This window comes from Girardinichthys multiradiatus, chromosome 22 (assembly GCF_021462225.1).
Source record: "Girardinichthys multiradiatus isolate DD_20200921_A chromosome 22, DD_fGirMul_XY1, whole genome shotgun sequence".
Lineage (NCBI taxonomy): Eukaryota > Metazoa > Chordata > Actinopteri > Cyprinodontiformes > Goodeidae > Girardinichthys > Girardinichthys multiradiatus.
In genome coordinates this window covers 4,512,360-4,539,973 of record NC_061814.1, presented here as the reverse complement: position 1 = coordinate 4,539,973, position 27,614 = coordinate 4,512,360, and the positions used below count along the sequence as shown (strand labels likewise).

The 27,614-nt window shown below is 41.2% G+C and overlaps 2 protein-coding genes across 2 annotated transcripts in view; one reads left to right on the top strand and one right to left on the bottom strand.

The window, feature by feature from the left end:
• pdzd8 (PDZ domain containing 8) overlaps positions 1–25,275 on the bottom strand; it is a 95,532-nt gene extending 70,257 nt beyond the window's left edge. The window contains exon 1 of the mRNA XM_047351363.1: positions 24,339–25,275. Coding sequence (XP_047207319.1) covers positions 24,339–25,222 — 884 coding nt within the window. The 5' untranslated portion in view covers positions 25,223–25,275. The remainder of the gene's footprint in view (positions 1–24,338) is intronic.
• An 86-nt stretch (positions 25,276–25,361) lies between these two features.
• The window catches only part of edaradd (EDAR-associated death domain), a 37,780-nt gene continuing 35,527 nt past the window's right edge, over positions 25,362–27,614 (top strand). The window contains exon 1 of the mRNA XM_047351366.1: positions 25,362–25,413. Within this exon, the coding sequence (XP_047207322.1) occupies positions 25,395–25,413 (19 nt within the window). The 5' untranslated portion in view covers positions 25,362–25,394. The remainder of the gene's footprint in view (positions 25,414–27,614) is intronic.

Below are 27,614 nucleotides of genomic sequence, written 5' to 3'. Positions count from 1 at the left end.
CTAATTATAAAAAAGTAGCAAAATGCAAGGCAATGCAATATTTCTCAAAGTCAAAAATGTGTGACATGCACTTTCAAAACACACATGGCAAAAAAGTGATGTTTAATTTAATATAAAAATATTTTGTTGCTATAGCCCATTGTGCGATTATAGCAATCTTAGACTATTCCTGGACCCACTATGCGACATGGATCTAATAAACTTTAATAAACTTTAATAAACTCTAATAAACTTTGATACGACATCAAGTTTGATGTGCGCACATTGTACGATAACCGTCTACTACTAAATCGGTTACAACATACAACAACATGCAACGGCGTCAGCGTGCGCTGCATCAGCATATGCCTCCATCTGCGCTGCCAGAGACAACCAAAGCAAACACACAATAAAGATTGCAGCCCTTGCGATTGCAGCATTTATGTGCCTCGAAACAAATATGAAGAAAAGGAGGAGAACGTGGACATGGTTGGGGAACAGGGGCCAACATGGGGTGGCGCTTTTAAGTTGCAATTCTATTGGTGGATTAGTGGACATAGGTGTTAGCAGGTCTCACACTGTGAGATTGTCATTTTAAATATTTCATGTCATGTCATATTTATCGCAGGTCATCTTTGGTCGCAAACGCCAACAACGGCTGTCTTTGAACCTGTCTCACAGTGTGACGACAGACCACAGATTTAGAGCCACGAACAAAGACTTTACTACAATCCTCGTCTTTTGTCTGCAACGGCCCAAAATCGCAGTCTATTGAAGCAATTACCCTTGTTCTAGTTTTGCACTTTTCAAATTTTAAATATAGCACTGACCTAAAGCTCTTTGTGTGAGATTTTCTTTTCTGCGGTTTTTGTAAAATAACAGATTACTTGTAAATTTAAGGACTACTGTTTTACTGTTTCTATTCCATTTTTGAATGAGGGTACATGGTCTTTCTGACATCTGTCAGTTTGACAGATGGTCAGTTGGTTGGTTGCATCTTGTTTTCTGCATTTGTTGAGGAACATTCACCAGATTCATTTTAAGAAAAATCTATTTTTAACGTGAAAGCCTAAGCCTGTTGGTCTTCATTTGGAAGCTGTTAATAACTTAATATGTTGACAATAAAATGACAGAGTAATAGGGATAAAACAGATTTTTTTTGTTCAATTGTTTTTATTTACATTACTATTTAAAAATATTGGGGGTTTTCTTCCTCTTCATTTTGTTTCCCCATGGAGCCTCAAACAAACAATTTTTTTTTATTTGTCCCTGAAGTTGAATAGTTGTGGGACTGATTTCTTGGTGGGATCAACCTAAGGTGCTGCTGCCTATTCTAGATCCCTTTTCTCTGGGGCGACCATGGTGACAGTGATAGAGGTACACCCTTTAACCGGTGGGTTGTCGGTTCGAACACCGGCTGTCTGTCTCAGTCGTTGTGTCCTTGGGAAAGACACTTCACCCTCATTGCTTGCTGATGGTGATCAGAGGGCCTGGTGGAGCCTGTGTATGGCAGCCTCACTGTCAGTCTGTCGCAGGGCAGCTGTGACCACAATGCAGCTCACCACTGTCAGTGTGTGAATGGATGAATGACTGATTGTAGTGTAAAACGTTTTGGGGTCTCTGGGGAGTTGATAAAGCACTTTGTAAGTGCTGGACTGACAAATCATGCAGTCTGGCAACTTCAATCATGCAGACCTCAATGTTTTTTTTTGGGTTTTTTTTTTACAATCTCAAACTCATGGAGTGTAAGACCTGTATGATGTAGCATGTCTTAAGAGTGAGTACTAGGCTTAAAAGCCCAGATTTCTGAGGTCATAATACATAGTCTCAGCAGTGTTAATGAATTATATAGAGGGAAGTAAAAGACATGGGAAATGGGAAAGGGAAGTTGAAAGAGTCATTGTGATAACGAAACTTTGAAACTGTATCTTAGGTTTTCATTGTTGTCAGGTTTAAAAATAGTGGTAAATTTTCACACTACAGATGCTTTATATGGGTGCAGAGAAATAAAGGTGAACTGGGCACGTTCTGCAGCGGAGTGGGCTTCTACACAGGAGTTCAGCTTTGTGGAAGCAGGACGTTGTTTAAAGAGCAGCTGCCTGCGAAACTTCCCTTAAAGTTTTACTTAAGCAACTGCTCTAGTTAAACGGGCACCACCTCCGATGCAGAAGGAAATACTAATTTAGTAATAATTTTATCAGTCTCAATATCAGACTTCATTCAATTCTGCATCTGGTATTGTGGAAATGGCCTCTGGGGCATTCATTCTCCCTTTTTAAACCTAACAGACAAAACCTAAGTTTCATTTTCAAGACTTCCTTCTCACTATGACTCTTAACTTCCCTTTTTTATGCTCTGTTTCTTTTACTTTTGCCTTTAGCAACACTGCTGGAAGAATGTATTCTATCTATTGCGTTAGTCAATGAGCACCAGACAAAATAGAAATATTTAACTAAACTTTTATTTTTAGGTTTAGTCAAATTGGACATTAGAAAGTCTTCATTCTCAACCATTTCTCAGCAAGAATCAGGATTCTTCATCACAAAATGTTTCTACACTCTGATGAAGTTCTGTGGTAATTTAAAGCTTAAAGTGCATATCTGAACAGAAACCAAGCCCAACCCCAAAGAAAGGAGGGAGGAAGAAGACGGTGTTAAAAGTAGTAATTTTTGGACAAAAGAGGGCAGGGATCAGATATAGCGGTTGCAGCAGCAGTCACGCTGCACAATTTTCCCAGACAGGTATTTGCTCCAGGTTATTGTTGGTCGGAGAGAACTGAATTGGCGTTGGGTCCATTTGTCACACTGAATGATTAGAGACCACAGATTTAAGCTCACAACCAGAGATTTTCTCCTGATTCTTTCATGACGAAGGATTGTGGCCAAGATGGCTGATAATCGCAAAGTGTAACCCAGGATTTAACCCAGCTGGAAAAAAGTAGAAGATTGGTCATTTACCTTTTAGCATAACAATGAGAATGAATATATAGTGCAGATAACAAAGGAGAAGGGTTATTTGGGAAGAATGGCAGAAAATCCTCCGAAATAGGTGTGCAAAGTGTCATAGTCAAAAAGACTGAAGCCTCTTTACTGAGTTGTGCTTTATAGAAATGTTAAACCAAGGCCCACAATTGTTATTTAAATTCACAAAATGTTAATTCATTTTTCCCCCTCATCATTATGTGATACTGAGAGATGTGATGCTAAAAATGAAATGTAGAGTCAGGACAAAATATAACCTACACATTCTATTGCATTTAGTCCAGCTGAACAACACTGTTTTAAAAACAACAAAACTATTTGAGATGTCATCTAAGCTGGAGAGTAAACAGTAATGTTGCTGCTGAGATCATTTATGACAGAGTCCTATAGATGTACAAATCAGCTTAGATAAATGACAACACTTTAGAAACACAAAAACTAAAAACATAAGCTGAGGAATTTAAACATCTGTCTGTGTCTTTTAAATGAACACATTTTTATAAAGGTCCTCTCTAGTATTGGTGCTCCAAAGCCTCAACCTCTGCAGCTTTCTGGAGCAGAAGCACAGAGAAAACTATGACAGAAAAAAGAAAAACACACGACACCTCAGATTGGATTTGCTACAAAGCACAAATCACAATAAGAATCTACATACACCCATGTGTTCTTTTTAGATGAATTATTTGGAATAACTGTATGTTATCCAAGCTAAGTGACAATCAGAATTCCATCTGCACAATTCTTATATTTCCAATAGAACACTACAACTGGGGCGCAGTGTTGGTGATCTAGGGGTTAAGCGTGCAACCATGTGCAGAGGCTATAATTCTCGATGCGGCTGTCGCGGGTTCGAGTCCCGGACCTTTGCTGAATGTCTCCCCCTTTCTTTGCCTTCTTTCCTGTCTACCTACTGTCGAAAAAAGGACATATATAAAGGCCTCTAGTGCCGCAAAAAAAAAACAATTATGAGAAAACAACTGTTTTTAGGTCTAAAGGTTGTATTTCAATTTGTTTTATGGTAAAGGATAAAAGGCAAACATTTTCCCATATTTGTTTTTAAGGCTATTTTGTTGAAGACATACTTGTTTATTGTTTAGCCATGTTTGATAGTTAATAGTTACATGTAATTTCATATTAATCACTTTTAGATTAAGCTGAAAAGATTGATAACAGTAAAATTGAGCAACAAAAACAGGGCAAAGAAATAGCATCTAAATGCCACCATCCTATTGAGACCTACGTTTAAATTATGTAGAGGGACGCCAAAGCCTAAAACCTAGAAATATGCTGATTTGTTCAGATTTGTTTCTTTATGTAAGAATACAAAATACTCAAATACTGAAAACACTTTCACACCAGCTGCAGACATCAAAATGTTAGCCAAACTGTAAACACAGTTATAGTATGAGATGCTGGAAATGGAACACATTATTCCTGCCTGAAAAATGTCAATTACTGAAGGGATTTCATTTTAATCAAGCACCTTAGTAAATACACTGTGTATCACTGGAGGGAGGGAGGGAGGGAGAGAGGGAGGGAGATATACTCAGTTTGGTACACTAACAAAACTCCAGATTCACTGTTCATACAGAGCCACCAGCATCTGTTCAGTGATTGCAAATGATTTTTAAAAACTTGTATTATGATTAATAGCAAACTGAAAACAGTAGCAGCTGGTAGTGGGAGGAGAGGTATCTGAAATCTGAGTCATGGAGCAAAAGCTGCCCCCCACACACACACACACAAGAAAAAAGAGAGGTCAGAAATTGGATTTATATATTTAAGTACATGTTATTTATCTCTAAGACAAAAAAAAGAAAGAAAAAGATTCCTCATTTGTTTAAGATACTGCTTGAACATGTTTGCATATGCTAAACATTTAAAGTTACCAGCAGGAAATTGTTGGAATCAGTTCATGCTTGTTAACACCGCATGGGGTTTTACAGAGCAATCCCTGCATGTCAAAGAGCCAATACAACCATTCAGTCTCACGCATGCTGAAAATACAAGCCCTACAGAACAAGTGCTGTTGATGCGGTCTGATGTATTTACAAAGCACCATGTGTGTCTGAGGACCTTGGTTAACCGTTTGACTGACTGTTGGGGGCTCCAGCAACTGTCTGTAACACATCATTCAGCTCATGATGCCCCCACTTCTGCCTAGTGGAGCCTGTTCAACTCTGAAGACTATATTCACTAACTTCCCAGAAGGACCTCTCAATTTCTACTAACTAAATCACAGCTTTCCATACACTGTCCATGCAGTGCTGAGAACTCATGACAGCAGCTCAGTGGCGAAATCAGAAACTTACTGAGTTACTCATTCTATTTTCTAAAATGCCATATATATATATATATATATATATATATATATATATATATATATATATATATATATATATGGCTAGCGTATCTGTGACCAAGACAGCAAGTCTTTGTGATGTATCAAGAGCCACGGTATCCAGGGTAATGTCAGCATACCACCAAGAAGGACGAACCACATCCAGCAGGATTAACTGTGGACGCAAGAGGAAGCTGTCTGAAAGGGACGTTCGGGTGCTAACCCGGATTGTATCCAAAAAACATAAAACCACGGCTGCCCAAATCACGGCAGAATTAAATGTGCACCTCAACTCTCCTGTTTCCACCAGAACTGTCCGTCGGGAGCTCCACAGGGTCGATATACACTGCCGGGCTGCTATAGCCAAACCTTTGGTTACTCATGCCAATGCCAAACGTCGGTTTCAATGGTGCAAGGAGCGCAAATCTTGGGCTGTGGACAATGTGAAACATGTATTGTTCTCTGATGAGTCCACCTTTACTGTTTTCCCCACATCCGGGAGAGTTACGGTGTGGAGAAGCCCCAAAGAAGACCCAGACTGTTGCATGCCCAGAGTGAAGCATGGGGGTGGATCAGTGATGGTTTGGGCTGCCATATCATGGTATTCCCTTGGCCCAATACTTGTGCTAGATGGGCGCGTCACTGCCAAGGACTACCGAACCATTCTTGAGGACCATGTGCATCCAATGGTTCAAACATTGTATCCTGAAGGCGGTGCCGTGTAGCAGGATGACAATGCACCAATACACACAGCAAGACTGGTGAAAGATTGGTTTGATGAACATGAAAGTGAAGTTGAACATCTCCCATGGCCTGCACAGTCACCAGATCTAAATATTATTGAGCCACTTTGGGGTGTTTTGGAGGAGCGAGTCAGGAAACGTTTTCCTCCACCAGTATCACGTAGTGACCTGGCCACTATCCTGCAAGAAGAATGGCTTAAAATCTCTCTGACCACTGTGCAGGACTTGTATATGTCATTCCCAAGACGAAATGACACTGTATTGGCCGCAAAAGGAGGCCCTACACCATACTAATAAATTATTGTGGTCTAAAACCGGGGTACACCCTGGACAATCCACCAGTCCATCGCAGGGCAACACACAAACAAACATGCACACACTCATTCATACACCTAAGGTCAATTTAGAGAGACCAATTAACCTAACAGGCATGTCTTTGGACTGTTGGAGGAAGCCGGAGTACCCAGTGAGAACCCACGCATGCACGGGGAGAACGTGCAAACTCCATGCAGAAAGACCCCCAGCCTGTTGTGCAAATGGATTAGACAACAGGGGGATATCTTTGGCGATTAGCAAGACACTCAATAAAGGAGTGGTTCTGCAGGTGGGGACCACAGACCACTTCTCAGTACTTATGCTTTCTGGCTGATGTTTTGGTCACGATTGAATGTTGGTGGTGCTTTCACACTCGTAGTAGCATGAGACGGACTCTACAACCCACACAAATGGCTCAGGTAGTGCAGCTCATCCAGGATGGCACATCAATGCGAGCTGTGGCAAGAGGTTTCGCTGTGTCTGTCAGCGTAGTGTCCAGAGCCTGGAGGCACTACCAGGAGACAGGCCAGTACACCAGAAGACGTGGAGGACGACATAGGAGGGCAACAACCCAGCAGCAGGACCGCTACCTCCACCTTTGTGCAAGGAGGAACAGGAGGAGCACTGCCAGAGCCCTGCAAAATGACCTCCAGCAGGCCACAAATGTGCATGTGTCTGCACAAACGGTTAGAAACCGACTCCATGAGGATGGTATGAGGGCCCGACGTCCACAAATGGGGTTTGTGCTCACAGCCCAACACTGTGCAGGACAATACTGAGCCTCATTTTGACTTGTTTTAAGGACATTACATCAAAGTTGGATCAGCCTCTAGTGTGTTTTTCCACTTTAATTGTGTGTGTGACTCCAAATCCAGGCCTCCATTGATTAATAAATTTGATTTCCATTGATGATTTTTGTGTGATTTTGTTGTCATTACATTCAACTTTTGTTTAACCCTGTCTCTCCTAGACATAGTTACTGGCTGAGCTTCTACTGTGACTAACTGCATGTGCTCTCTCTCGTACTGTAGACTCTTGAAATTTGGCTCAGAGTTCATCTGCTTTGCTTTCTCTCCTAGGTGTAGCCACTAAAGGAGCTATAACCATTAACATTTCAATGTTCCTTCCCATAGAAAGGACTCCTGGATCAGTGCTTCTTTGTTCTCTTTGCATCTCTGTTCTGTTCTCTCAAACCCCCAGTCGGTCGTGGCAGATGGCCGCTCACACTGAGCCTGGTTCTGCTGGAGGTTTCTTCCTGTTAAAAGGGAGTTTTTCCTCTCCACTGTCGCTACATGCATGCTCAGTATGAGGGATTGCTGCAAAGTCAATGCCAGTGACTGTCCACTGTCTCTACATGCTCATCCAGGAGGAGTGAATGCTGCAAGTCACTGACTCAATGCAATCTGCTGGATATTGTGGAAATATAAATGCCTTTATTATTAGTAGCTAACGCTAAGATATATTTGGGATTTGCTGCTTATAGATTGATTATTATTAGGAGTTTTTAGTTATGCTTTTGAGAGTTAAAATCCTTAAACAGTAGCTTTTAGTGTGGTCACACAATGAGTGTTTATTATTCAAGGTTAAAGCTTGCAGGTGTTTTTTGTGTGTATCGTGAGAAGCTGGCAGTGTATTAGGGAGGCATGGTACTCCTTTCCCTGAAGATTCCTGAAGATGTGTGAGAAACTGACCTTCAGCAAAAGAATGTGTGAGAAAACTGAGAAGGGCTGCACAACAAATGTAAAATGTATATTTTCTGTAGTATGTGTGTGTTCAATAAAATAACGGTGCAGGGGAGAGAAAAACAGATGTATTCCTGACTACGCAGATGCAGCACCTCTCTCCCCGGCCGGGTGAACAACTTTATTACTTAGTCCGTGTTTTTCTTTCTTAGAAGTCTAGTTTCTCGTACAGAATTATCATCTTCTACACTGCCATCATTCAGTCTGTCCGGTCTTCATCCATCTCAGTGTGGTTTGGCTCATCCACAAAACAGGACAGGTCCAGACTGCAACGAATAATCAGGACTGCAGAGAGAATAATCAGGGCTGACCTTCCCTCCATCCAGGACTTATACAGGTCTAGGGTCAAGAAAAGAGCTGCCAAAATCTCTGCAGACCCCACACACCCTGCACATAAACTGTTCAGAGTTTTACCTTCAGGCCGCCGCTACAGAGCACTGTTTACTAAAACCAGCCGCCACAAAGACAGTTTCTTCCCCCAGGCTGTTTCTCTGATGAACTTTCAATAGAGTACAGAACAACAGCATACAGATGTTGCAAATGCACCTTTTTTATTAGATATGTGTATATTGTACATTGTAAATTTGTATATTCTGTAATGCAGAATATTGCATTGTACATTGTATATTGTACATTGTAAATTGTAAATTTGTATATTCTGTAATGCAAAAACAGAACAAAAGAGCAAAGTGTACCGGAGGCAAATTCCTTGTTTGTATGTACGAACTTGGCAATAAAGCTGATTCTGATTCTGAGAATTAAGATGCTTTGACCAAATAAACGAACGCGCAGGAGTTTAGAAGAACAACTCCAAAAACTTGGTGACCCCGACATGATTTGGGAAAAGCGAGGACTTTCGGCTAAATCAGAACTTCACCAAAAGACACCGGGGTACCCCCGCACTTCTCACAAGGTAAGCAGAAACCTGTTTAAAACGAACTCTGTTCTTTTGGCATTGTCGATAGGCCTAAATTCTTGGTGTCAGATGTCTGAGTAAGTGAAATGTTCTGCTAAATTTAAAATGTGTAGACCAGTGTGTTAGGATAATATAAAAGAGGTCAAGTAAAGTAAAGTGAGAAGTGTGCTTCCTGAGTTTGAGGGTTAGAGTCCCTCTGATTAAGGGTCCGAGGCCCGTGTGTTTCCTGAGTTTGGCAACTCCACATGTTTTCTGACGAGAATTCATGATTTTGCTGGGTTGAAGTCCCGGAGGGTGGGGACCTCCGAAGTGTAAACAGTTTTCTTGAGGTTTGAAAGAAGGTTGTTCATTGTATTCTGGAGTCAGAAAGCTAAGACCGGGCAAAAACACAAAGGTTTGAATGCTGTGTTTTATTCGAGTTCTGTCTCAATAAAACCAGATTACAGATGTGGTAAATCATAAAACACATAGTCTGAAGTCCCGTGAAGCTATAAGTTACTGTGAACAGTTTGTATGAATCTGTAAGACCAGTAACAGTGAGTGCATGACTGTGAGTTATAAATGACATTTGTAACAAGACCAACATGAGAAAACTATGAGCTGGAATAGGATAATTCAGCAAGAATAGTTAGACTTGGAGGACATCTAGTGGACTCCAGAGAAAAGTACATAATACACAAACACATAATACCGATGAGCTGTTCACAGAAGGGATAATCTGTGAGAATGACTTGTTAGGAGGAGTGTGTGAAACATACGGTGTGACTGGAGAGAGGCGCAGCGGTTTGCCAGACTCTCATTGCAGGTGAATGAATGCAGCATTCCTGTATGGAAACCTAACTGGTGTCAACAATGACAGAGTGCTGATAAGCTGCTTGGTTTGGGGGAAAATTGAGGTGTCTTGAGACGTGTGTATGTCACTCTCAAAATAGTCCAGATACCAGGGACACAGCGTGCCATATTTTCTGGACGGCCTCAGTTGACCAGTGAATGAACACAGTGTAGTGAAGAAAGGTGTAAATACTTTTCAGGGTGCTAATACTTTTTTGAATGCTAATACTTTTTTGAGTGCGAATACTTTTCAGTGCTAATACTTTTCAGTGCTAATACTTTTCAGAGTGCTAATACTTTTTTGAGTGCGAATATTTTTCAGAGTGCTAATACTTTTTTGGGTGCGAATACTTTTGAGTGTGAATACTTTTCAGAGTGCGAATACTTTTCAGAGTGCGAATACTTTTCAGAGTGCTAATACTTTTTTAAGTGCGAACTTTTGAGGGTGCTACAACTTTTGGTGAAGAATTTATACAGGCTAGCAGGATGGACGGTGAATTTGACCGGGACACAGATGACTCAGGTTGGGGTGAAGAGGCACCAGTGTGGAAAACATTTAAGGAACAGGTGTATGTGGTGAGGCAGTTGGTGCAGCAGACGCAGGAAGAAAAACAGGCAGAAAAGTTGATTAAGAAGATGAATCAGAAAATACAGTAGGAGGTCAAAAAAGATGGAACTGATTAAAAGAGCAGAAAAAACGTGGGAAGGTGGTTTTGGCTGAATATGAAGAAGGCTAAGAAAGAAAGAGAGTTGGCTGAGGAAAAATGCAAAAATAGTGCACGGTTTAAAGGGAAGTTTAAAGAAACAAGAGATAAAGCGGCAAAGAATGAGACGTTTTGGTTGCAAATGGTGCTGATATGGCAGGGAGGTAAACATGCTATGTTTGACAAACCCCACACAACACCCACCAACACACACACTGGAGATAAACCGCCACCATATGGTCTTCCTCCTCCAAAATCCGCCACTAAGGAATCTTCTTCTCCCACTCCATTGGGCCTTTACCCCACATTGGACATTTCTGGGGGCAGACTGAGGATTATTGGTTTGCCTGAACAAAACTCTCCAGCAGGCGGAGCTTCAGCTCCCCCACCGCAACCACCCCCCACAGCATCTTTCTCTACTGTGTCTTCCGGACCTCTGTCCGGTCATATATCTCCCGGAAATCCTTTCTCTTCATCCGATTGTACCTCTAAATCATCCACAGATGAAGAACCCTCTCTTGACACATACAGAGGGTTGCCTCTTGACAATTGGAACGTGCGTCAGATGAGAGAACATCTCCAACAGATTGTTGACTCTGCAGGTCCTCTTGACTCATCTCTACCCCCACAGCCGCATACCAATTACTGCGAGCTTAACCAAACTCCCACCCAACCCACTCCTCAACACACTCCACAAACCCCACAGCCAACACAGGGCTCAGTAGTCATGGCCCTTAACGGCCAGTGGTACCCAGGCCCCCAACCCTTGCCTACTCCTATTTCTGTTCCACGGACCGTCAATGCTTCCACCCTGGCGGATCCAGCCCCCCCAGTCAATGAGCCCACTAGTCTAGCGGAAGAAAATGAGGAAGGTGTGGGGTCCTCATCCGTGCATAGTGGGCCCATACCTAACAGGTATCTTTTGCGTGAGGTGTCATCTAGGGAGCCAGGACATACGTACAATTTACCGCTTCTTGAACAGCCGGGGTCCAGAGGTCAAAGAAAATACAAACCTTTCTCCTTAGGAGATCTCACCACTCTGTGCGACAAATTACCCCCTATTACAGAGGGTGCATCTATTTGGTTGCAAACATTGGATTCTTTAACTGCAGGAACCACTTTCGCTCTAGGGGACTTCCGCGCAATTGCAGCACGTTGCATGAAACCACACAGCTGTAGAGAGGTTGAAGCGAATGCTCGCTCCCTTCTCTTCCCAGACACAGCTCATTTCTCTCTCCATGCCCAAGACATAGGGGACGCGTTGAGGGAGTTATACCCTGTAACCAGGGGGCGCACTATCCCTAAATTTGAATGGAATCCAAATACCAATCCAAGAGAATATTTGGACCAGTGTAAATCCATGTGGCAAACACAAACCGGTACTAATCCAGCTAATGAGGGCTCACAGAGGGATTGGTTCAGAGATGCTGTGTTAAGAGGCTTACCAACACAGGTTAAAACCAACATGGAGGACAATCCTGATTTGGCAGGGGCTGATACTGGAATATGGGACCGCCATTTAATTCACCATTTATCTAAAATAAGAAAGGAAAATAAGAAAGATGGGGAAGAACTTAAAACATTATAAACTCAGCTACTGAAAATGCAGTTAGCTGAAGCAAAACAAAAAGCTGGAGAAAAGAAGAAAGATGTGTGCTATTACTGCGAAGAGCCTGGTCATTGGAGCAGGGATTGTCCCTACAAACGCGGTCCACATGTGGGTTATGGATGGCATGGACCTATGGGAGGGCCTGCGAGACGCCCACAAAGGGGACGAGGTGGTCCATCACGTGGAGGCCAAAAGCAGCAACCTTCACTCCAACTGCCAGCCTGGGATGAGCCCAGTCACTGGCCAGACCACCATTGAGGGTCCCCACAGAAACCCCCGCACAGAGGGACTGAGGACCCCTTACTGTCCGTGACGGTGTATGGACAAAGTCTCCGCTTTCTAGTGGACACGGGGCTACATGCTCAACCATCCAACAAGCCCCTCCTAACACTCTCTCCACAAGGACTACCACTGTCATGGGGTTTTCTGGGGCTAAACAGGTCCTACCTTACACCATGCCCCTAAGAACTGAAATAGGAGGGCAAATTTTGAACCACAGCTACTTAGTGTCCGCAGACACACCAGTAAATTTACTGGGCAGAGACATGTTGATCAAAATGGGCGCAACCATTCTGTGTGGTTCAGACGGACTGCAGGTGCATCTTCCTAATGGCACCCAACTCTCATGTGGCAGCAACATATTTTTTTCACATGGACAGTATTTAATCCAGCCCTTGCCCGATCCTAAGGCTGACATTTACTGGGTCTTGCTACACCCAGAAACCACGGCATGCAGAGGTGTTCTCTCTTCCTTCCTTCGGTGGAAATCCTGGATCTCCACTCTGGCACCCTATGTTCCTCCCCCTGACCCACCACATGTCACACTGTTTTAGGACAGAAATAACTGTGAATGCTACCAGGAAAGCTTTGCTGAAGAGCTGGAGGGTACGACATGGGACATTGTCACCACTGACATTTATGTAGCTCCAGAGGGAATTGTAGCCTCTGTACAGTTATCAAAAGAACAGGAAGAGTGGTTTAAAATGTGGTCTGATGGCGTTCCCCACGTTTCTTTAGCCCTCCATCCAGGACATGAAGCACGTGAGTTAGGGGGTGTGTTAAAACGTTCCATCTCCCTACAGGATTGGCATCTCTCTTCCACTCCTAACCTCTCCTATTCACCTTCAGGGAACACTTATCGCATTCTGAATTGTAATGGAAATTCTTTTATTAAGTGTTCCAAAGTGTGTGACCTTTGGGTTACCTCACTTCTGTGAACATCTGTGTTAGGGAGTAAGCTGTGAAAGCCATTATCAGAAGTTTAATGGTTCAGACTCATCTTTTAGGACAATGTCAGGAAGGGCAGTTAGGTCTGTTCCTAGATAACCTTGTCACCTTTGAACTCAAGAAGGGTTTGGGTCATAAAACACAGACTCTTTGCAGTTGGGATAACACTGTCATGTTCTGGTATAAATACTGTGTGTAAATGTTGATCGGGGCTCTGTTCAACTGACTTGCTTGATGACAGTCATTCAAACGCTGAATGCCTTTGAATAAAACTTATAAAGACAAAGTCCGGATTTTCTCTTTTTATGAGTCAACTTCTACCCACTTTGATAAGAAAATTCCACAACACTTTTAGCATCACGAACAGGATTTAACGTGCCAGAGGAGACCGCAGGAGGGGGACACGGACGCCTGGCCAGCCTGAGAGTTGTTCTCAGTCCACTTCCATTTTACGGAGGGGAGTTCTGGTGCCCGCCTGCGGCTTCTGGACAAATGGATCCGAACAATTTGTCGTCAAATATATCTGGGTGAGAAGTTACACTGTATGATATAATGTATATTATTATTTTTTATTACACATTAACCATCATCTCCTAACTAATTAATTAGGTTCCAGAGTTGCGAGAGGGAGGACATCAGCTGAGTGCCAGGTAACCCTGCAAAAGGAATGACAGGGAGGTTCTTATTGGTAACAATAAGATAAAGCAAAACACAGGGTTTTGCGGGTGGTTTTTAGCAATTTTCTACACCTCATAAAGGAGAAAAGCCAGTCGGCAGACGTGCCGCTGAACGGGTAAAAAAAAATGGTTCCGGAACCTTGAGGCATCAGGGGTGTCTCCTTCTTCATACTCTGATTTATAAAATAATGAAAGGAAAAAGTGGGGATGATTGTGTTGAATGTGCTTTAATTTGGAAGATACGTTTGGTTTTTCCCAGCGTGGAAGTTTGAGTGTAAATAAGTTAAATAGTTTAAATAGTTTCAAGTAAAACATTTGATGGAAAAATAAATAAAAAAACATAAGGAAAAGATTAAAAAGCACAGAGTGCATCAATTAAGGGGTTAAAGAGTTAAAACTTTCCTGAAGGAAGTTTCGTTTGTCTTAAATATTGCGATCAGTCGGGAAAAGAAGGTAAAAGTGAAAAGGGACATTAGAGATGCGAAAAGAAAGTTGTTTTAGAAAGGAGTATAGTTCATGTTGTGGAAGGAAGTGACAGGCAGGGGGACAACTGACTGACTGACTGATAATATTTCTTTGTGCAAAATCTGAAACTATACTAAACTTTTCTTTTGCCTCTCTCACATACAAATACACACATATATGGGATATAAGTTCAACATCTGCGTTTTTGAGTCTGGATTTTAGAAACCTGCCCTTCTCCATGGCTACTCCACCAGAGACGCTTCTCCAGCACGGCCTGAAAGAGAGAGATCTGCCTTCCTGCATGTTGAAAATCGCAGTGTGACTTTCTACAAGAAAAAAAAAAAAAAAAAACTCAGAAGAAGTCTGGACCCACTGAGATGGACAAAGATCCATGCTGTTTGCAAGAGCCAGAAGAGTGAATGCACTGGATTTATATTGAAAGCATCTTATGCGGGTAGAAGAGAAACCGGAGCAAAGTTTCTTCTTTCTCCCTCCTGGAGAAGTTAAAGTGGACAAAGAATGATTGAATGTCTCACCAACAGACCTGGGAAGGGCCTGGTTGTTTTTTGGACTGATAGAGGACTGTGTGCCATGACAGTCTGACTCTGGAGCAATTAAGAAACTGATGGGGGTAACGTACAAACACACACATTTGCATAAATCTTCTCCTATTTTCTGCAATGAAGAACGCTTATTAACCGCTGCTCATGTGACACGCTTGCTTGACGTGGACAGATATAGCGGGTTAAAATATTATTTTAGGGTTAGAAAAGTATCTTTAAAAGGGTGATAACTTAGCTCATTTGATACTTTCCAGTTAATTCTTTTAGAGAAACAAGTTCTCTTTTGTCGTGGAATATTCAGGGTCAATTATTCTAGTTATTAAAAGTTATTAAAAAGCAGAGGAAGTTACAACATCTCCAAAACTCAGCAGTAACCATGTGTTTCTATGTCATTCTCAGGACAGATCTCATGAAGGAGTATTTTTAAAACCCAGCGCATGCGTAAAACCTGATGGGTTTCTCCGTCAGGTATAATTTTCTGTTGTCAGATTTTGTATTCCATAAATCTAATGGGTAGAGACCTCATTAAAACAGGCTTATTTCTACTGCAGATGGTCTTCATACAGTCTCTGACACAGTATTTACAGTTTGGTGCAGTTTTGTCCGCAAGTGCTAACTGACGCTTATGGAAAGTACAAATTCATTGTTTTTCACAGCAGCTGCTGGGAAGAGGTTACATTAGGTTTTTTTCTTCCCTCTTCTGAGTCATGCAGCGTGTTGATTTACACTGTACCTTATATCAAGTCCTGACAAAAAAACAATGAAAGGCTTGGTTCTGCGGGTTCTTTTTTTCTCCCTTTGGGAAAGGAAAGAGAAACCTGATCAGTTCTGTGTTGCATAGAAATATTAAAACACTTGTTGTTTTCTAAGATATCACCAGCTAAAAACTTTTAAAACTTTTGAGAGTAATTGGTTTTGTTAAACACATTTCCCTTGGTAAAACAAACCTTTAAAATGAGAATGAAAAATGGGGTTATTTAGAAAGAATCTGATTGGACAGTGGTACCACACAAAAATTAAACTAATCTCATGTTTCCTAAAAGACTCTGCATGAAAAGGCCTTCAGAACCGTGGAGTTATTTTCCACCACAGTAACAAGTTTTTTAAGCATGCTTTTTCTTTTTAAAACAGATCTGTGTTTTTGTTTTGTTTTTGGTTTTTTAGCATAATGTTTGTCTGAAGCTTCTTATAAACTGGGTTAGGAGCAAATATGATCTGAGGTAAATTAGGAGTTGTGAACTAATCATTTTAAATCGGATTATTGTCCAAGCAAAAATAATATATTTAGCCAATCCTTCAATCTCTGCAGAACGTTAACACCATTGTTCAATGCAGTAGTACTCAACTTGTGGTTCCTGGACTCCTGAAACCCATGAGCCATAGATTTTGGGTCCATAAAATTATAATATTTAATTAAAGGTAGACCGATTACTTATTAAAATAGATCTAAGCCAATGATGAGTTCCAGTCATTTGGTGGCTTTGAAATGCAATAATACTCAAACTTTCTACTCTGGGGAACACAGATTGGGGTTGAAGAGTTTAGTTTTGGAACCAAGGTTAGGATTTTTATAAAAGAATCAAGACAAGTAAAATCCTTCATTTTAAGAAAAGAAAAGAAATAAAGGCTCTCTTAACAGTAAGAGGATGGTCGGCTCAAACTCCAGTCTCCTTGTTTGATTTCTTAGGGTTTAAAGATTAAAGGAATACATATGAGTAGAAAGGTACACAAGGTGATTTCAAATTACTAAGAGATAAAATATTGGAACATTTATCAGCATTTGGATTGTAAAAGAGGGGTTCTAGTAATACGTTTTCCCCAACTCTCAAAATTTAAATAGCCCAAATTAAAGAAAATGATGTTTGTTCTTTTTTAAACACTATGTGGGAAAAAGTCCAGTTTGGAGACAAGCTTCTTATCTTAATTTCTGATTAAGTCAAACACTGCAGTTTTGTTTAGTTTGGGTATACCATACAAATGTCAATGTTGACTTTTCTAATTTCCCCTCGGGGATCAATAAAGTATCTTTGAATTGAATTGAATTAAAATACTTCTTTGCATTTAACCTGAAATTCTGCAATACAGCTGTGATCAAATTGAGTCAAACAAAAAGAGAATTATAACAATAACTCTCAGGATTGTAGTTATTATTACAGAGTTACAGTACAAAGAATTAGCAAAAGGTTTCAGCATCAGTAAATTTGGATTCATATAAGAGAAAACTGTTGCTGTGCTTCTAAATACTTTGAGATTTTTTGGACTATGTGCACTCATTTTTTTAAAAAGGATCCTGACGATTGTCATAACAAAATTGATCAATTATAGCATTAAAAGATATGACTGAGAAAACATATTCTGAAAAGAGATTGTTAAAAATTTCTTTGAATTCTTGAAGCTTCAAATTTAGTCATTGTTTTGTTGGAATGAATGTTTGATTATATGTTGCATGAAACAATAATCCATGTTTAGAATAATGTGTGAAAATCCCAGATTGATTAAACTTTGAGTTTTCAGGAGAGTTAAGAAGCAGCTTGTTTCTGAGGCTGCCAATCAAAGGTTAGTTCTGCCTGACTCCGCCCACCTGCCGGGTTGGTTCATGCCTTTGTTGTCATGGTAACGCTCAGCACCTCCCTTCCTGAGTTTTAACACTGTTTAAGAGACAATAGAATCAAAATGCTTGTAGTGATTGTTGCCTTAAAAACATGTTTTTTTTTTTTGTATAATGATTAAGGATGTAGCATGACATTTAGATTTATGTGTTTTACTATTAAAAGGTTAATGAAATAGTTTAAACTAGTTTGAAGAATTAGTTTTGCATGCAGAATCATTGGTGATTTATTAGATTGAAAGTTTCCCTGGTACCATTAAGCTAGCTGACAGTTCAAGATATGCAAAAGTAAGGAATATATATTTTTGATAAAGAATCAGAGTCATGACTTTATACTTGGTGGGAATTATTTATTAAATTCAAATTTGTAGGGTTTATGCATCTGAATTACATTAGATGTCCATTAATCTAATACTCATCTTCGTACAAGACAAATCAGGATGATATGTGACTAATTTCTAAGTGAGACATTGATGAACTGAATAACTGAAGTTTGTGTTTAGTTGTTAATGGAACTGAATTGCAGTTAAAACATCTGGATTTTCTTTATGTTGCTTTCGTTAAATTCATAAGTGACACATAGTTATGTCAGAATCCATTTCTTTGGTTCTATGTAATGTGATCTTGGTTACTAGAACATTTTTGTACAAACTTTTTGCTGGATTGTCACATGGGTTGGACCCTGCGCCAGAAGAGGGGAATGTCAGAATAAAGCAACATGGGGTTCCAAAAGTTTTTGCACTCATGGGAAAAAGGGTAGCTCAGACCTCCAGTGAGGACTTAGTGACAATGCGAGAGAGACGTTGTAATATAAATGGTGCATAGCTCCCTAAGACCACATTATGAAAACATCTCTGAAATTATGGTGTTGATTCTTTTGTGAAATTTTATATCTCCACAGATTAGACCATTTTTGAAATTCTTTTTGGGTATTCTGAAACTATGAAATATTGACCTGTAATCAGACCTTCCACAAACATCATGTCACATTTTTGATATTCAGAATATTTAGCTGATGGTCACTGCTAGTACATCAGGTGAAGTCAGAAGATCAATTCTTTTGATTTTGTTGGATGTTTTGATGAAGTTCATGTAGTTAAGCACTTAGGTTTGAGAATGGGACTTTGAATTGAAAATTAGCCAAGTGTTGTGAAGGCCCTGTTCTCACTTATATAAGATTGAGACAAAGGACACATGCAAATCTCAGTCCTTTTGAAGTGCTGTGTGGCAGGTCTCCTAATTTGGACATGGGAATATTGCCAGGATTTTTTTCTTCCACATCTTTGTGTGAAGATAGGATGTTGTTTTACTGTCAAAACCTGTCCACTGTGTTTTCTCAAGTTTCACAGATGGTGAAGGCTGCATTACCAGAAACAGCCACTTCCACCCTCCAGTCCTTTATTCCTGGCGACTGGATTCTGCTCAGAGAATTTAGGAGAAAACACAGGAAGTCCAGGGCTGGAATGGCCCATATCAGATCCTACTAGACACCCAGGAAAGCTGCAGGAAAGCTCCAGCTCCTCCAGCTTCATCTGGCTTCCAGGACAAGTCATCTTCCAACTGGATCATCCACGGCTGAAAGGTGTGAGGACAGCGGACCACCACAAGACAAAGAATTGTAAGCTGATCACTGGTGAGTGATTGAAGAGGTGGTTGAAGAACACTGTTCTTACAAGGGCACAATAATCCCTTGGGCAGTGCAACGGTATTTCAGAATCTACTTAAGGCCATCGCATTGCCTGAAAGTTAGAAATCATAAGGTCATTTGCCTCACTGCACACACACCACAGTGAGAGATTCTTTCCTCCCACTTTGACAGCGAGACTGACTGAGGAGGAAATCTCGGATGCTTTTATCTAACTTTTATGTTTATTGCTTGATATCTATCATTATGGTATTATTACAAATTTGAATGTGTTCATTTCCACCGTTGTTTAGTTGGACTATGGAAGCCTAACTTCTAGCAGGTTAGAGTTCCTGTTTCTAAATATATTTCTAGAGGAGCTTCCTACGACCGCCCACCTGTACCAGACTGGTAACAGGGCAGCTTGAAGCGCAGAAGCCACTCAGGAGAGGCAGCAGAATTTTTTTGTTTTTTTTGTTTTTTAAGTTGTGTTTATAATTTGTTTTCTTTGGGAAAAGCTGTTTGCTTTCAGTACCAGAAGAAAGGACATTCCACTTCAAGGTCACGATGCAGTTAAATGGAAGATGGTCTGTTCTGATGCTAATGATTGGTATTGCAAGTATTTTTTATAACTCTTGTGTTCATTTGGGAAAAGGTACCGCAAAGACAATGTAAGGCTAATTTGAGGAATTGTGCTAATAATACTCATCAGCGGATTCGAGGAGAGATTCATCACTTTTCTGACTACTATGATCATACTGATAATGTTTGGTGGCAACTGATGCATCAAAACTGTGAGGAATTATAGTGTAAGGGAAAGCAGAAATGTTAGTAGATTTTCTAGTGAGACTAATTTAACATGTGCGTCTATGGGAACTCTTTATAGAATTCGGGGTAATAGAAATCCGATTAAAGACCCAGATATTTGTATTACACAGGGGGAAAGTACACCTTATTTCCTTGGGGAGACAGTAGGTTGCGAAGCTATTATATCTGTTTTATGTGCTTTAATCAACAGACATAAATTTGAGTCATGTCCTATCAGAACTTATCCTTATACTATTTCAGAATCTTTGGCTCCAGATCCTTTTGTGTTAACTTTTAATCTTACTGCTTTATCTGAGGAAGGTTTCACTGTTCTAACTACGTAGCAGCAGGCTATAAGAACTATGAGTTTGCAAACTAGAATGGCTTTGGATTATCTGTTAGCTGAGAGGGGTGATGGTTTTGAAGAATTTTCCTTTAGTTGTGATTATCTTGTAATCAGAAGAAGGGAGTGTAATGGAAATTCTTTTATTAAGTGTTCCAAAGTGTGTGACCTTTGGGTTACCTCACTTCTGTGAACATCTGTGTTAGGGAGTAAGCTGTGAAAGCCATTATCAGAAGTTTAATGGTTCAGACTAATCTTTTAGGACAATGTCAGGAAGGGCAGTTAGGTCTGTTCCTAGATAACCTTGTCACCTTTGAACTCAAGAAGGGTTTGGGTCATAAAACACAGACTCTTTGCAGTTGGGATAACACTGTCATGTTCTGGTATAAATACTGTGTGTAAATGTTGATCGGGGCTCTGTTCAACTGACTTGCTTGATGACAGAGTCATTCAAACGCTGAATGCCTTTGAATAAAACTTATAAAGACAAAGTCCAGATTTTCTCTTGTTATGAGTCAACGTCTACCCACTTTGATAAGAAAATTCCACAACAGAATCATTCCACAGATGTAGGTACCTTGGAACATGTACAGTTAGACAAACATCATGGCAGAGACAAATCACCCACTGGCAGCTGCAGTTGTACAGAGCATGCCCTCCACACTTTGGGCTAAAGGTCCTACGGACGTAGGTCTCATACACTGTACTCCTATTACCTTTCAGCTTACTTCTGATCAACCAATCTGGAGATCTCAATACCCTCATAAACCCGCTGCTGAACTGGGCATTGAGAGCACAATAGAGGGGCTGTGGAATGCAGGTGTGTTGGAGTCGGCTGACTCCTCCTCGTGGAATACACCTATCTTGCCAGTAGAGAAAATAGGGACAGGAAAATGGAGGATGGCACATGATTTGAGAGCTATTAATGCAGAGCTGTCCACTCCCACTGTCCCAGTTCCAAATCCTTATGTCGCTCTCACTAACCTTAATCCGGAACATGCATGGTTCACATGCATTGACCTGGCCAATGCTTTCTTTTGCCTGCCTTTAGCTGAGGAATGCAGGGACGTTTTTGCTTTTACCTATAGATCACATAGGTATCGATACACTCGTTTGCCACAGGGTTTTGCTCTGTCTCCAGGAATCTTTAACCAAGTTCTTAAAGACTCTCTACAGGACTGCCCCCTTCAACCACACACCACATTGATTCAATATGTCGATGACATCCTTTTGGCAACGCCAACTGTTTCAGAATGCTTGGAGGCCACGGCTGTGGTCCTCTCATGCCTTGCTAAAGCCGGGTACAAGGTCAGCAAATCCAAACTGCAAACTTGCAGAAAACAGGTTGACTTTTTAGGTAGAGTTATCTCCCAACCGGGCACTGGGATGTCCCCTACTCATCAGTCAGCTGTTCTTTCCCATCCCAAACCCGTTTTTGTGAAAGACATGCTTTCCTTCTTGGGTCTCACTGGATACAGTAGATCTTTTGTTCCAGGATACACTGATCTCACTGCTCCACTTAGGGACCTGGTCAAAGAGCAGGGCATGAGAAATCTCACCGCCCCACTGGAATGGACTCGAGAAGCTGAGGAAGCTTTTATAGCTTTGAAAACCAGCCTATCCCAAGCTGCACACTTGGCACACCCCGACTACACATTGCCGTTCTATTTAGATGTTTCTGTAACAGCACACACAACCTATGGCGTGCTGTTTCAGAAAAAAGGGGGAATAAGAACAGTGCTAATGTACATAAATGTTATGTTGGACAACATGGAACAAAGACATCATGAATGCACCAGACATGCAGCAGGGATGGCTAAAATAATCCACAAAACAGCCCATGTAGTTATGGGACACTCCCTCCACATTCTCGCATCACATGGAGTAGTGGCTTTTGTGAACTCAAAGACATTCACACTATCACCACTGAGACAACAGAGACTGAGCAGGGTGCTGGAAGCTCCTAACATCACATACACACATGAAGGCATAAACATGGCAGACAGAATGACATCAGGAGAACCACATGTCTGTGCAGAAAAAGTGGAGTTTAATGAAGAAAATCAGACCAGATTTACAAAGCACATCCTTAACAGAGGCAAAAAAACCTGTATACAGATGGTTGCTGTTTCAGACATGACACAGAAGGACTGAAAGCAGCTTATGCAGTTGTGGAGGACACAGGGACAGACTTTGTAACAGTGAAAGCGGAAAGGCTGACAGACACACAATCAGCACAGAAAGCAGAAGTTTTGGCAGTGATCGTGGCCCTAGAATTAGGAGAAGGACAAAAACTAAACATTTACACAGACTCAGCATATGCCACAGGCGCAGTGCATGTTGAACTGAAGCAATGGTTGAGAACAGGGTTTAGGACAGCAGGACAGAAACCCATCAAGCATGAACAGGAAATGAGAAGGTTGGCTGAAGCATTGCTCTTACCACACGAGGTGGCAGTTATAAAGTGTAAAGGACATGACAGCAGTGATACCAGAGTAGCACTGGGGAATCAGGTGGCAGATCAAGCAGCGAAGCAGTGTGCCGGGTATCAACCAAAAATTATATTGTTGTGTTCAGAGGTAGGGTGGACACCAGAGCCCACTCTGGAGGAAGTAGTGAAACTACAAAAGGGGGCCTCACCAGAAGAAAAGTCAATGTGGAAGGCGAGAGGAGGCAGTGAGGACCAAAATGGACTTTGGAGGAGTCCAGACAGACGTCCAATCCAGCCACCAGGGCTCACTACAGCAGCCCTGGAGGAAGCCCATGGCATGGGGATATTCGTGTATCTACCCCATTTGATACTATTCAGCTATCAGCCAATCTTCAGTAAAACTTCCAACTGAATTCCAACCGCATTTTTAACAAACTGTTCATTTGTTATTGGATGAGCTAAGCCCCCGATAATATGGGACCTTTAGGAAGTGATCTTTCATTGTCATTCTACTTTTTTTCAGCTAGCTGCCTGGTGTTTTATTGTTAACTTGAATCCATTATTGTCCCAATTACTGTCAGTGTTGTGAAAATGCCTGAGGTGGGCTGTCATTGCTTGTTTTCCAGGTACAAAAAGCAACCATCTGTCACAGGACATTGTGTACCAATCATACATCAATTTGTGACCACAATGACAATTCTTACACAGACAATTTAAAATAATTTTCTTTGATCTACTAAAAGGAGATTAGGTTATGTAATGGATATCATGCACCAACAGGAGGTTGCTCGGAGTCAGTGGCAATCCTTCAATGGAAGGAGCCTGGGCAGGCCCCAGTCTAAGTATTTTTGATTTTGAACCAGACATGACCAGCAACTATGCAGATTCTTTAGAAAAAAAAGACTTCAGAGTCACCACTGAATTGCAACATTCAATTGGATACAAACTTCAGCATCAGCATAAGGCCATTTTTCTTGGAGTGCTTACGAGGAACCATTGACGCACATGCAGGAAAGCAATAGAAAACTTGTTTGAAGGCCACTGAAAGAAAACAGTGTCTCTGACTTTGCGGTTATTATTTTGGTTCAATCAGTGATCATAATTCCATATTTTCATAAATCAGATAGTCCAAAACAGGGTTAGAATAAGAATGGAAATATATAAGAACATGTTATACAAACGATATGTAAGATGTTTTTATTATTCACCTCCAAAGTAAATAAGGAAATGACCTGATACACAATGGTGATGATTGTACATAGGTACTACATGGGGGTGGGGGGTGACTGCACAGTCTGATTGTGTTTATCGTGTGATTAATTCGCTCACATTAAAATCTGTTTGCTGTGGTTTATGTTCCTAGAGGAGCTGCATGCAGTTTGTGTTTGCATCCTTGCTGCTTGTTATGTGCTCGCTTTGTTTTGGGCCCTACCTGATTTTGTAGTTGGGCAGCGTGTGCTTCTTCTTGATGACCCGCTTCAGCTGGTTGACTATGAAGGAGGTCAGCTGAGGCAGCGGCCTTCCTTCAAACTGGGACTTCACTTCAAAATCCACCAGCGGGTCCTCGAGGAACGAGAACGACCAATGGGAGAAGGGCATGCGCGTGAACTGCAGCCTCAGTCTGCCCACCACACGCCTCATCTTGACGAACAGATAGGCAGACTTGCCGAACACCAGGTCCACATCTATGGCTAGGTGGAAGCCGCCATTGTACTCGATGTCCACTTCGAAGTTGAGCTCCTCGGGCATCCCGTCCTCGTCCAGCTGAACCGGTTTGATGAGCCTGGCTGTTTTAAAGACCGGAAGAGAATTCCCCAGAGAAATATCCCTAAGACTAAGTCCCTCCAGCAGCCGACCTGCCGTCTTGGTCTGCAACAGCTCCTCAAACTCAACCTTGATCTTTTTGGTCATCCAGTGCCGGACCACAGGGGTATCTCTAAGCTCTCTGAACAGAAACAAGAAAATCGCGTTAAGGAAATTGCATGTTTCTGTTCTGCCAGCATCAGGGAGTTCGCTGTTGAAAGGCGGCGGCTGCTGCTGTTGTTGTTTAGGGCTGCCGCCGGTGACAGCCGCTTCCTGCTGCCGGCTGTGGATGGCCTCTTGCGGTTTGGGTACAGCAGCTGCTCCGGTGTCTTGCTGGCTCGGTTCGGCGTGAGTGGAATTAAAGTAATCTTTTAGTGCGTTATCGGGCACTACTTTGACGTACTGTACGGTCCTACCTAAGGGCTGTGGATTTCTCCTGTATATCAGTAAGAACTGCAACATCAGCGTAACGACCGCTCCACAGAACGCAGAGATCAGTATTAAGTAAATCATTTCAAGCCGTCACCTCCACTGCTGTCTCTCTAAGTCAAATGCTTTTCACAACCAAACATTTAATCGCGTCAACGAAGCAAGTTCCACCTGATCGCTCTCTAAACTGCCATGTCGTCTGCTTCTTTCCTAAGCTGGGAGCTCCGCACCTGATTGGACAACGGGCTTACGTCGTATGCGTAATGACGAAAACAGTATGTCATTAAGTTGACGCGTTCAAGATAAATCGGGTTTTACAGTGATCATCTTTGAGATATGTTTACACTGGGAAAGATACATACAAGGAAAAAAACAAGATTTAAAAAAATAACCAAAGCATGAAAGAAGAAATGCGCCGTGTAGATTTAAAGAAAAGTAGATAAAAATATGTAAATAAATGTGGAACTGTTAACAATGAACTATCAAAAGAATAGCTAGAATCACATTCGTTCACTTTAACATTGATTGTTTGGTGTATTTATTTCAATATATAATAATAATTATTGTATAAGAAGGTCCTCGGTGTGAATCTCAGCTGGGCTCTTTTTGTGTGGAGTTTGTATGATCTCCCTGTGCAGGCATGGGTACTTTCTAGGTACTGTTGCTTCCTTCCACAGTCTAAACATATGCATGTTAGGTTGGTTGATTGATTGGAGATTCTAAATTGTCCTTCAGTGTGTGTGTGTGTCTGTGTGATTTCTACTGTGAAAGCCTGTTGATCTGTACAGGGGGTGCCATTGCTCTTGGAAAATGACAGCTGAAGATAGGCAAGAATTACGCAGGTATAGAAGATACACGGATGGATATTTATGAATATGTCATTTTGGCCTCTCCTTTAAGGGTTATTCACCATGGATCATCTGCTTCCCATCTGCACCCTCTATCCTCTTCTGTCACAACAGCCCTCTGCACATCCTTCTTCACTACAACCTACATCTGCATTTTTTCTGTCATCTTTCTTTTTTTATCTCCTTTGTGTCCACATTCAACATTATCTGTCTAATATCTCAACAGTCCCTGCCCTGCACATGTCCAAACGATCTCAAACTTTATTTCCACAACTTTTTACCCAAACTGAGCTATCCCTTTTTATGTTCTCATTTCTACATCTGCATATTTTAGTAACTCCCCATAAAAAAATCTTAGATCAGCCATATCTTCACCTTCTGTCATTTTGTTGACATTCTGTCATCTTTCTGTCATTGAGTCTGTTTCTGCAGTTCTGCTGATTCAGTCTTAGGTGAAGGTGGAGGTTGGGTGGGGATGTGGTTTTATGTAATACCTGCAAGTCTGAATCAAACCATGTCTTCCAATCCATCTAATTAAACAAAATGTCTGTCTGTCTGTCTGTCTGTCTGTCTGTCTGTCTGTCTGTCTGTCTGTCTGTCTGTCTGTCTGTCTGTCTGTGTGGCCTATGAATATGTGATCAATATGGCCCTTTATGTTGCTTTCTCTGTAGCACTGAGCTGATATAGAATAATATCAATGATATACTTTCTTGACTGGCCAGCAGATGTCTCTAGTGTAGTCTTTTTTGCTTTTTGTCTCCTGCAGTGGCCCTTTGCTTTTAGTTGTGAAGTCATAACGTTTGAGTCAGATGTTTCACTTGGTGTATTTCACTTATTTTCTTTACCACATTCTTCAAGTAGTCATCTTTTCTAAAATGTACTACATTTTCCTTTGGGAAACAATGAAGTTTGCATTTTATTTTTGGGGGGTACCAATTAAGTCTGCAAGCAGGCCAGTCCAGCTTCTTTATTCTTAGCTAGGTTTTTGTAAGGTGTTAGGATGTGGTTGTAGGTTGACAAATATGGTGCTGTGAAAAAGTACTTCCCCCTTGCAGATTTCTTCTCGTTTTGCTTTTCTTGTCACACGTACATGTTTTAGATCAACAAGCAAAATTAATAACAGACAAATATAAGCCGAGTAAAAACAAAGAGACTGAAGAACTGATAGTTCACAGTCATCAATTATAATCATTCATGGTGCCTCAGAGCAGAGAGAAATTGACAACGTTCTTGACAGCTCTAAGCAAATTCTTTCAGTGTCTCATTTATTAAATTTTTAAAGGTAGAGTAAAAGCACACAGGAAGATTCTTAGGACTATAATTTGTAGTATATGTACTAATCCGCCACTGAAACACGGTGATGCTATTATCATGTTGGTGAATTTTAGCAGCACACTGATAACAAGAGCAAAGCCAAATACAAAAGGCCCTAATGAAACTATACTCGAGAGTGCAGTTAATTGAGACTGGGTTGGTGATTCCCCTTTCAGCACTGAAATGAGTGAAAGCAAATAGCCAAAGTCCTTGACTGTTCTTTAGTAACCCATGGAGATATACTCTAATAAACATTGCTCTTTATTTAAATTTTCCCAGAGCTTAAAAAACCCAATCCAAATTATAAAAACCAA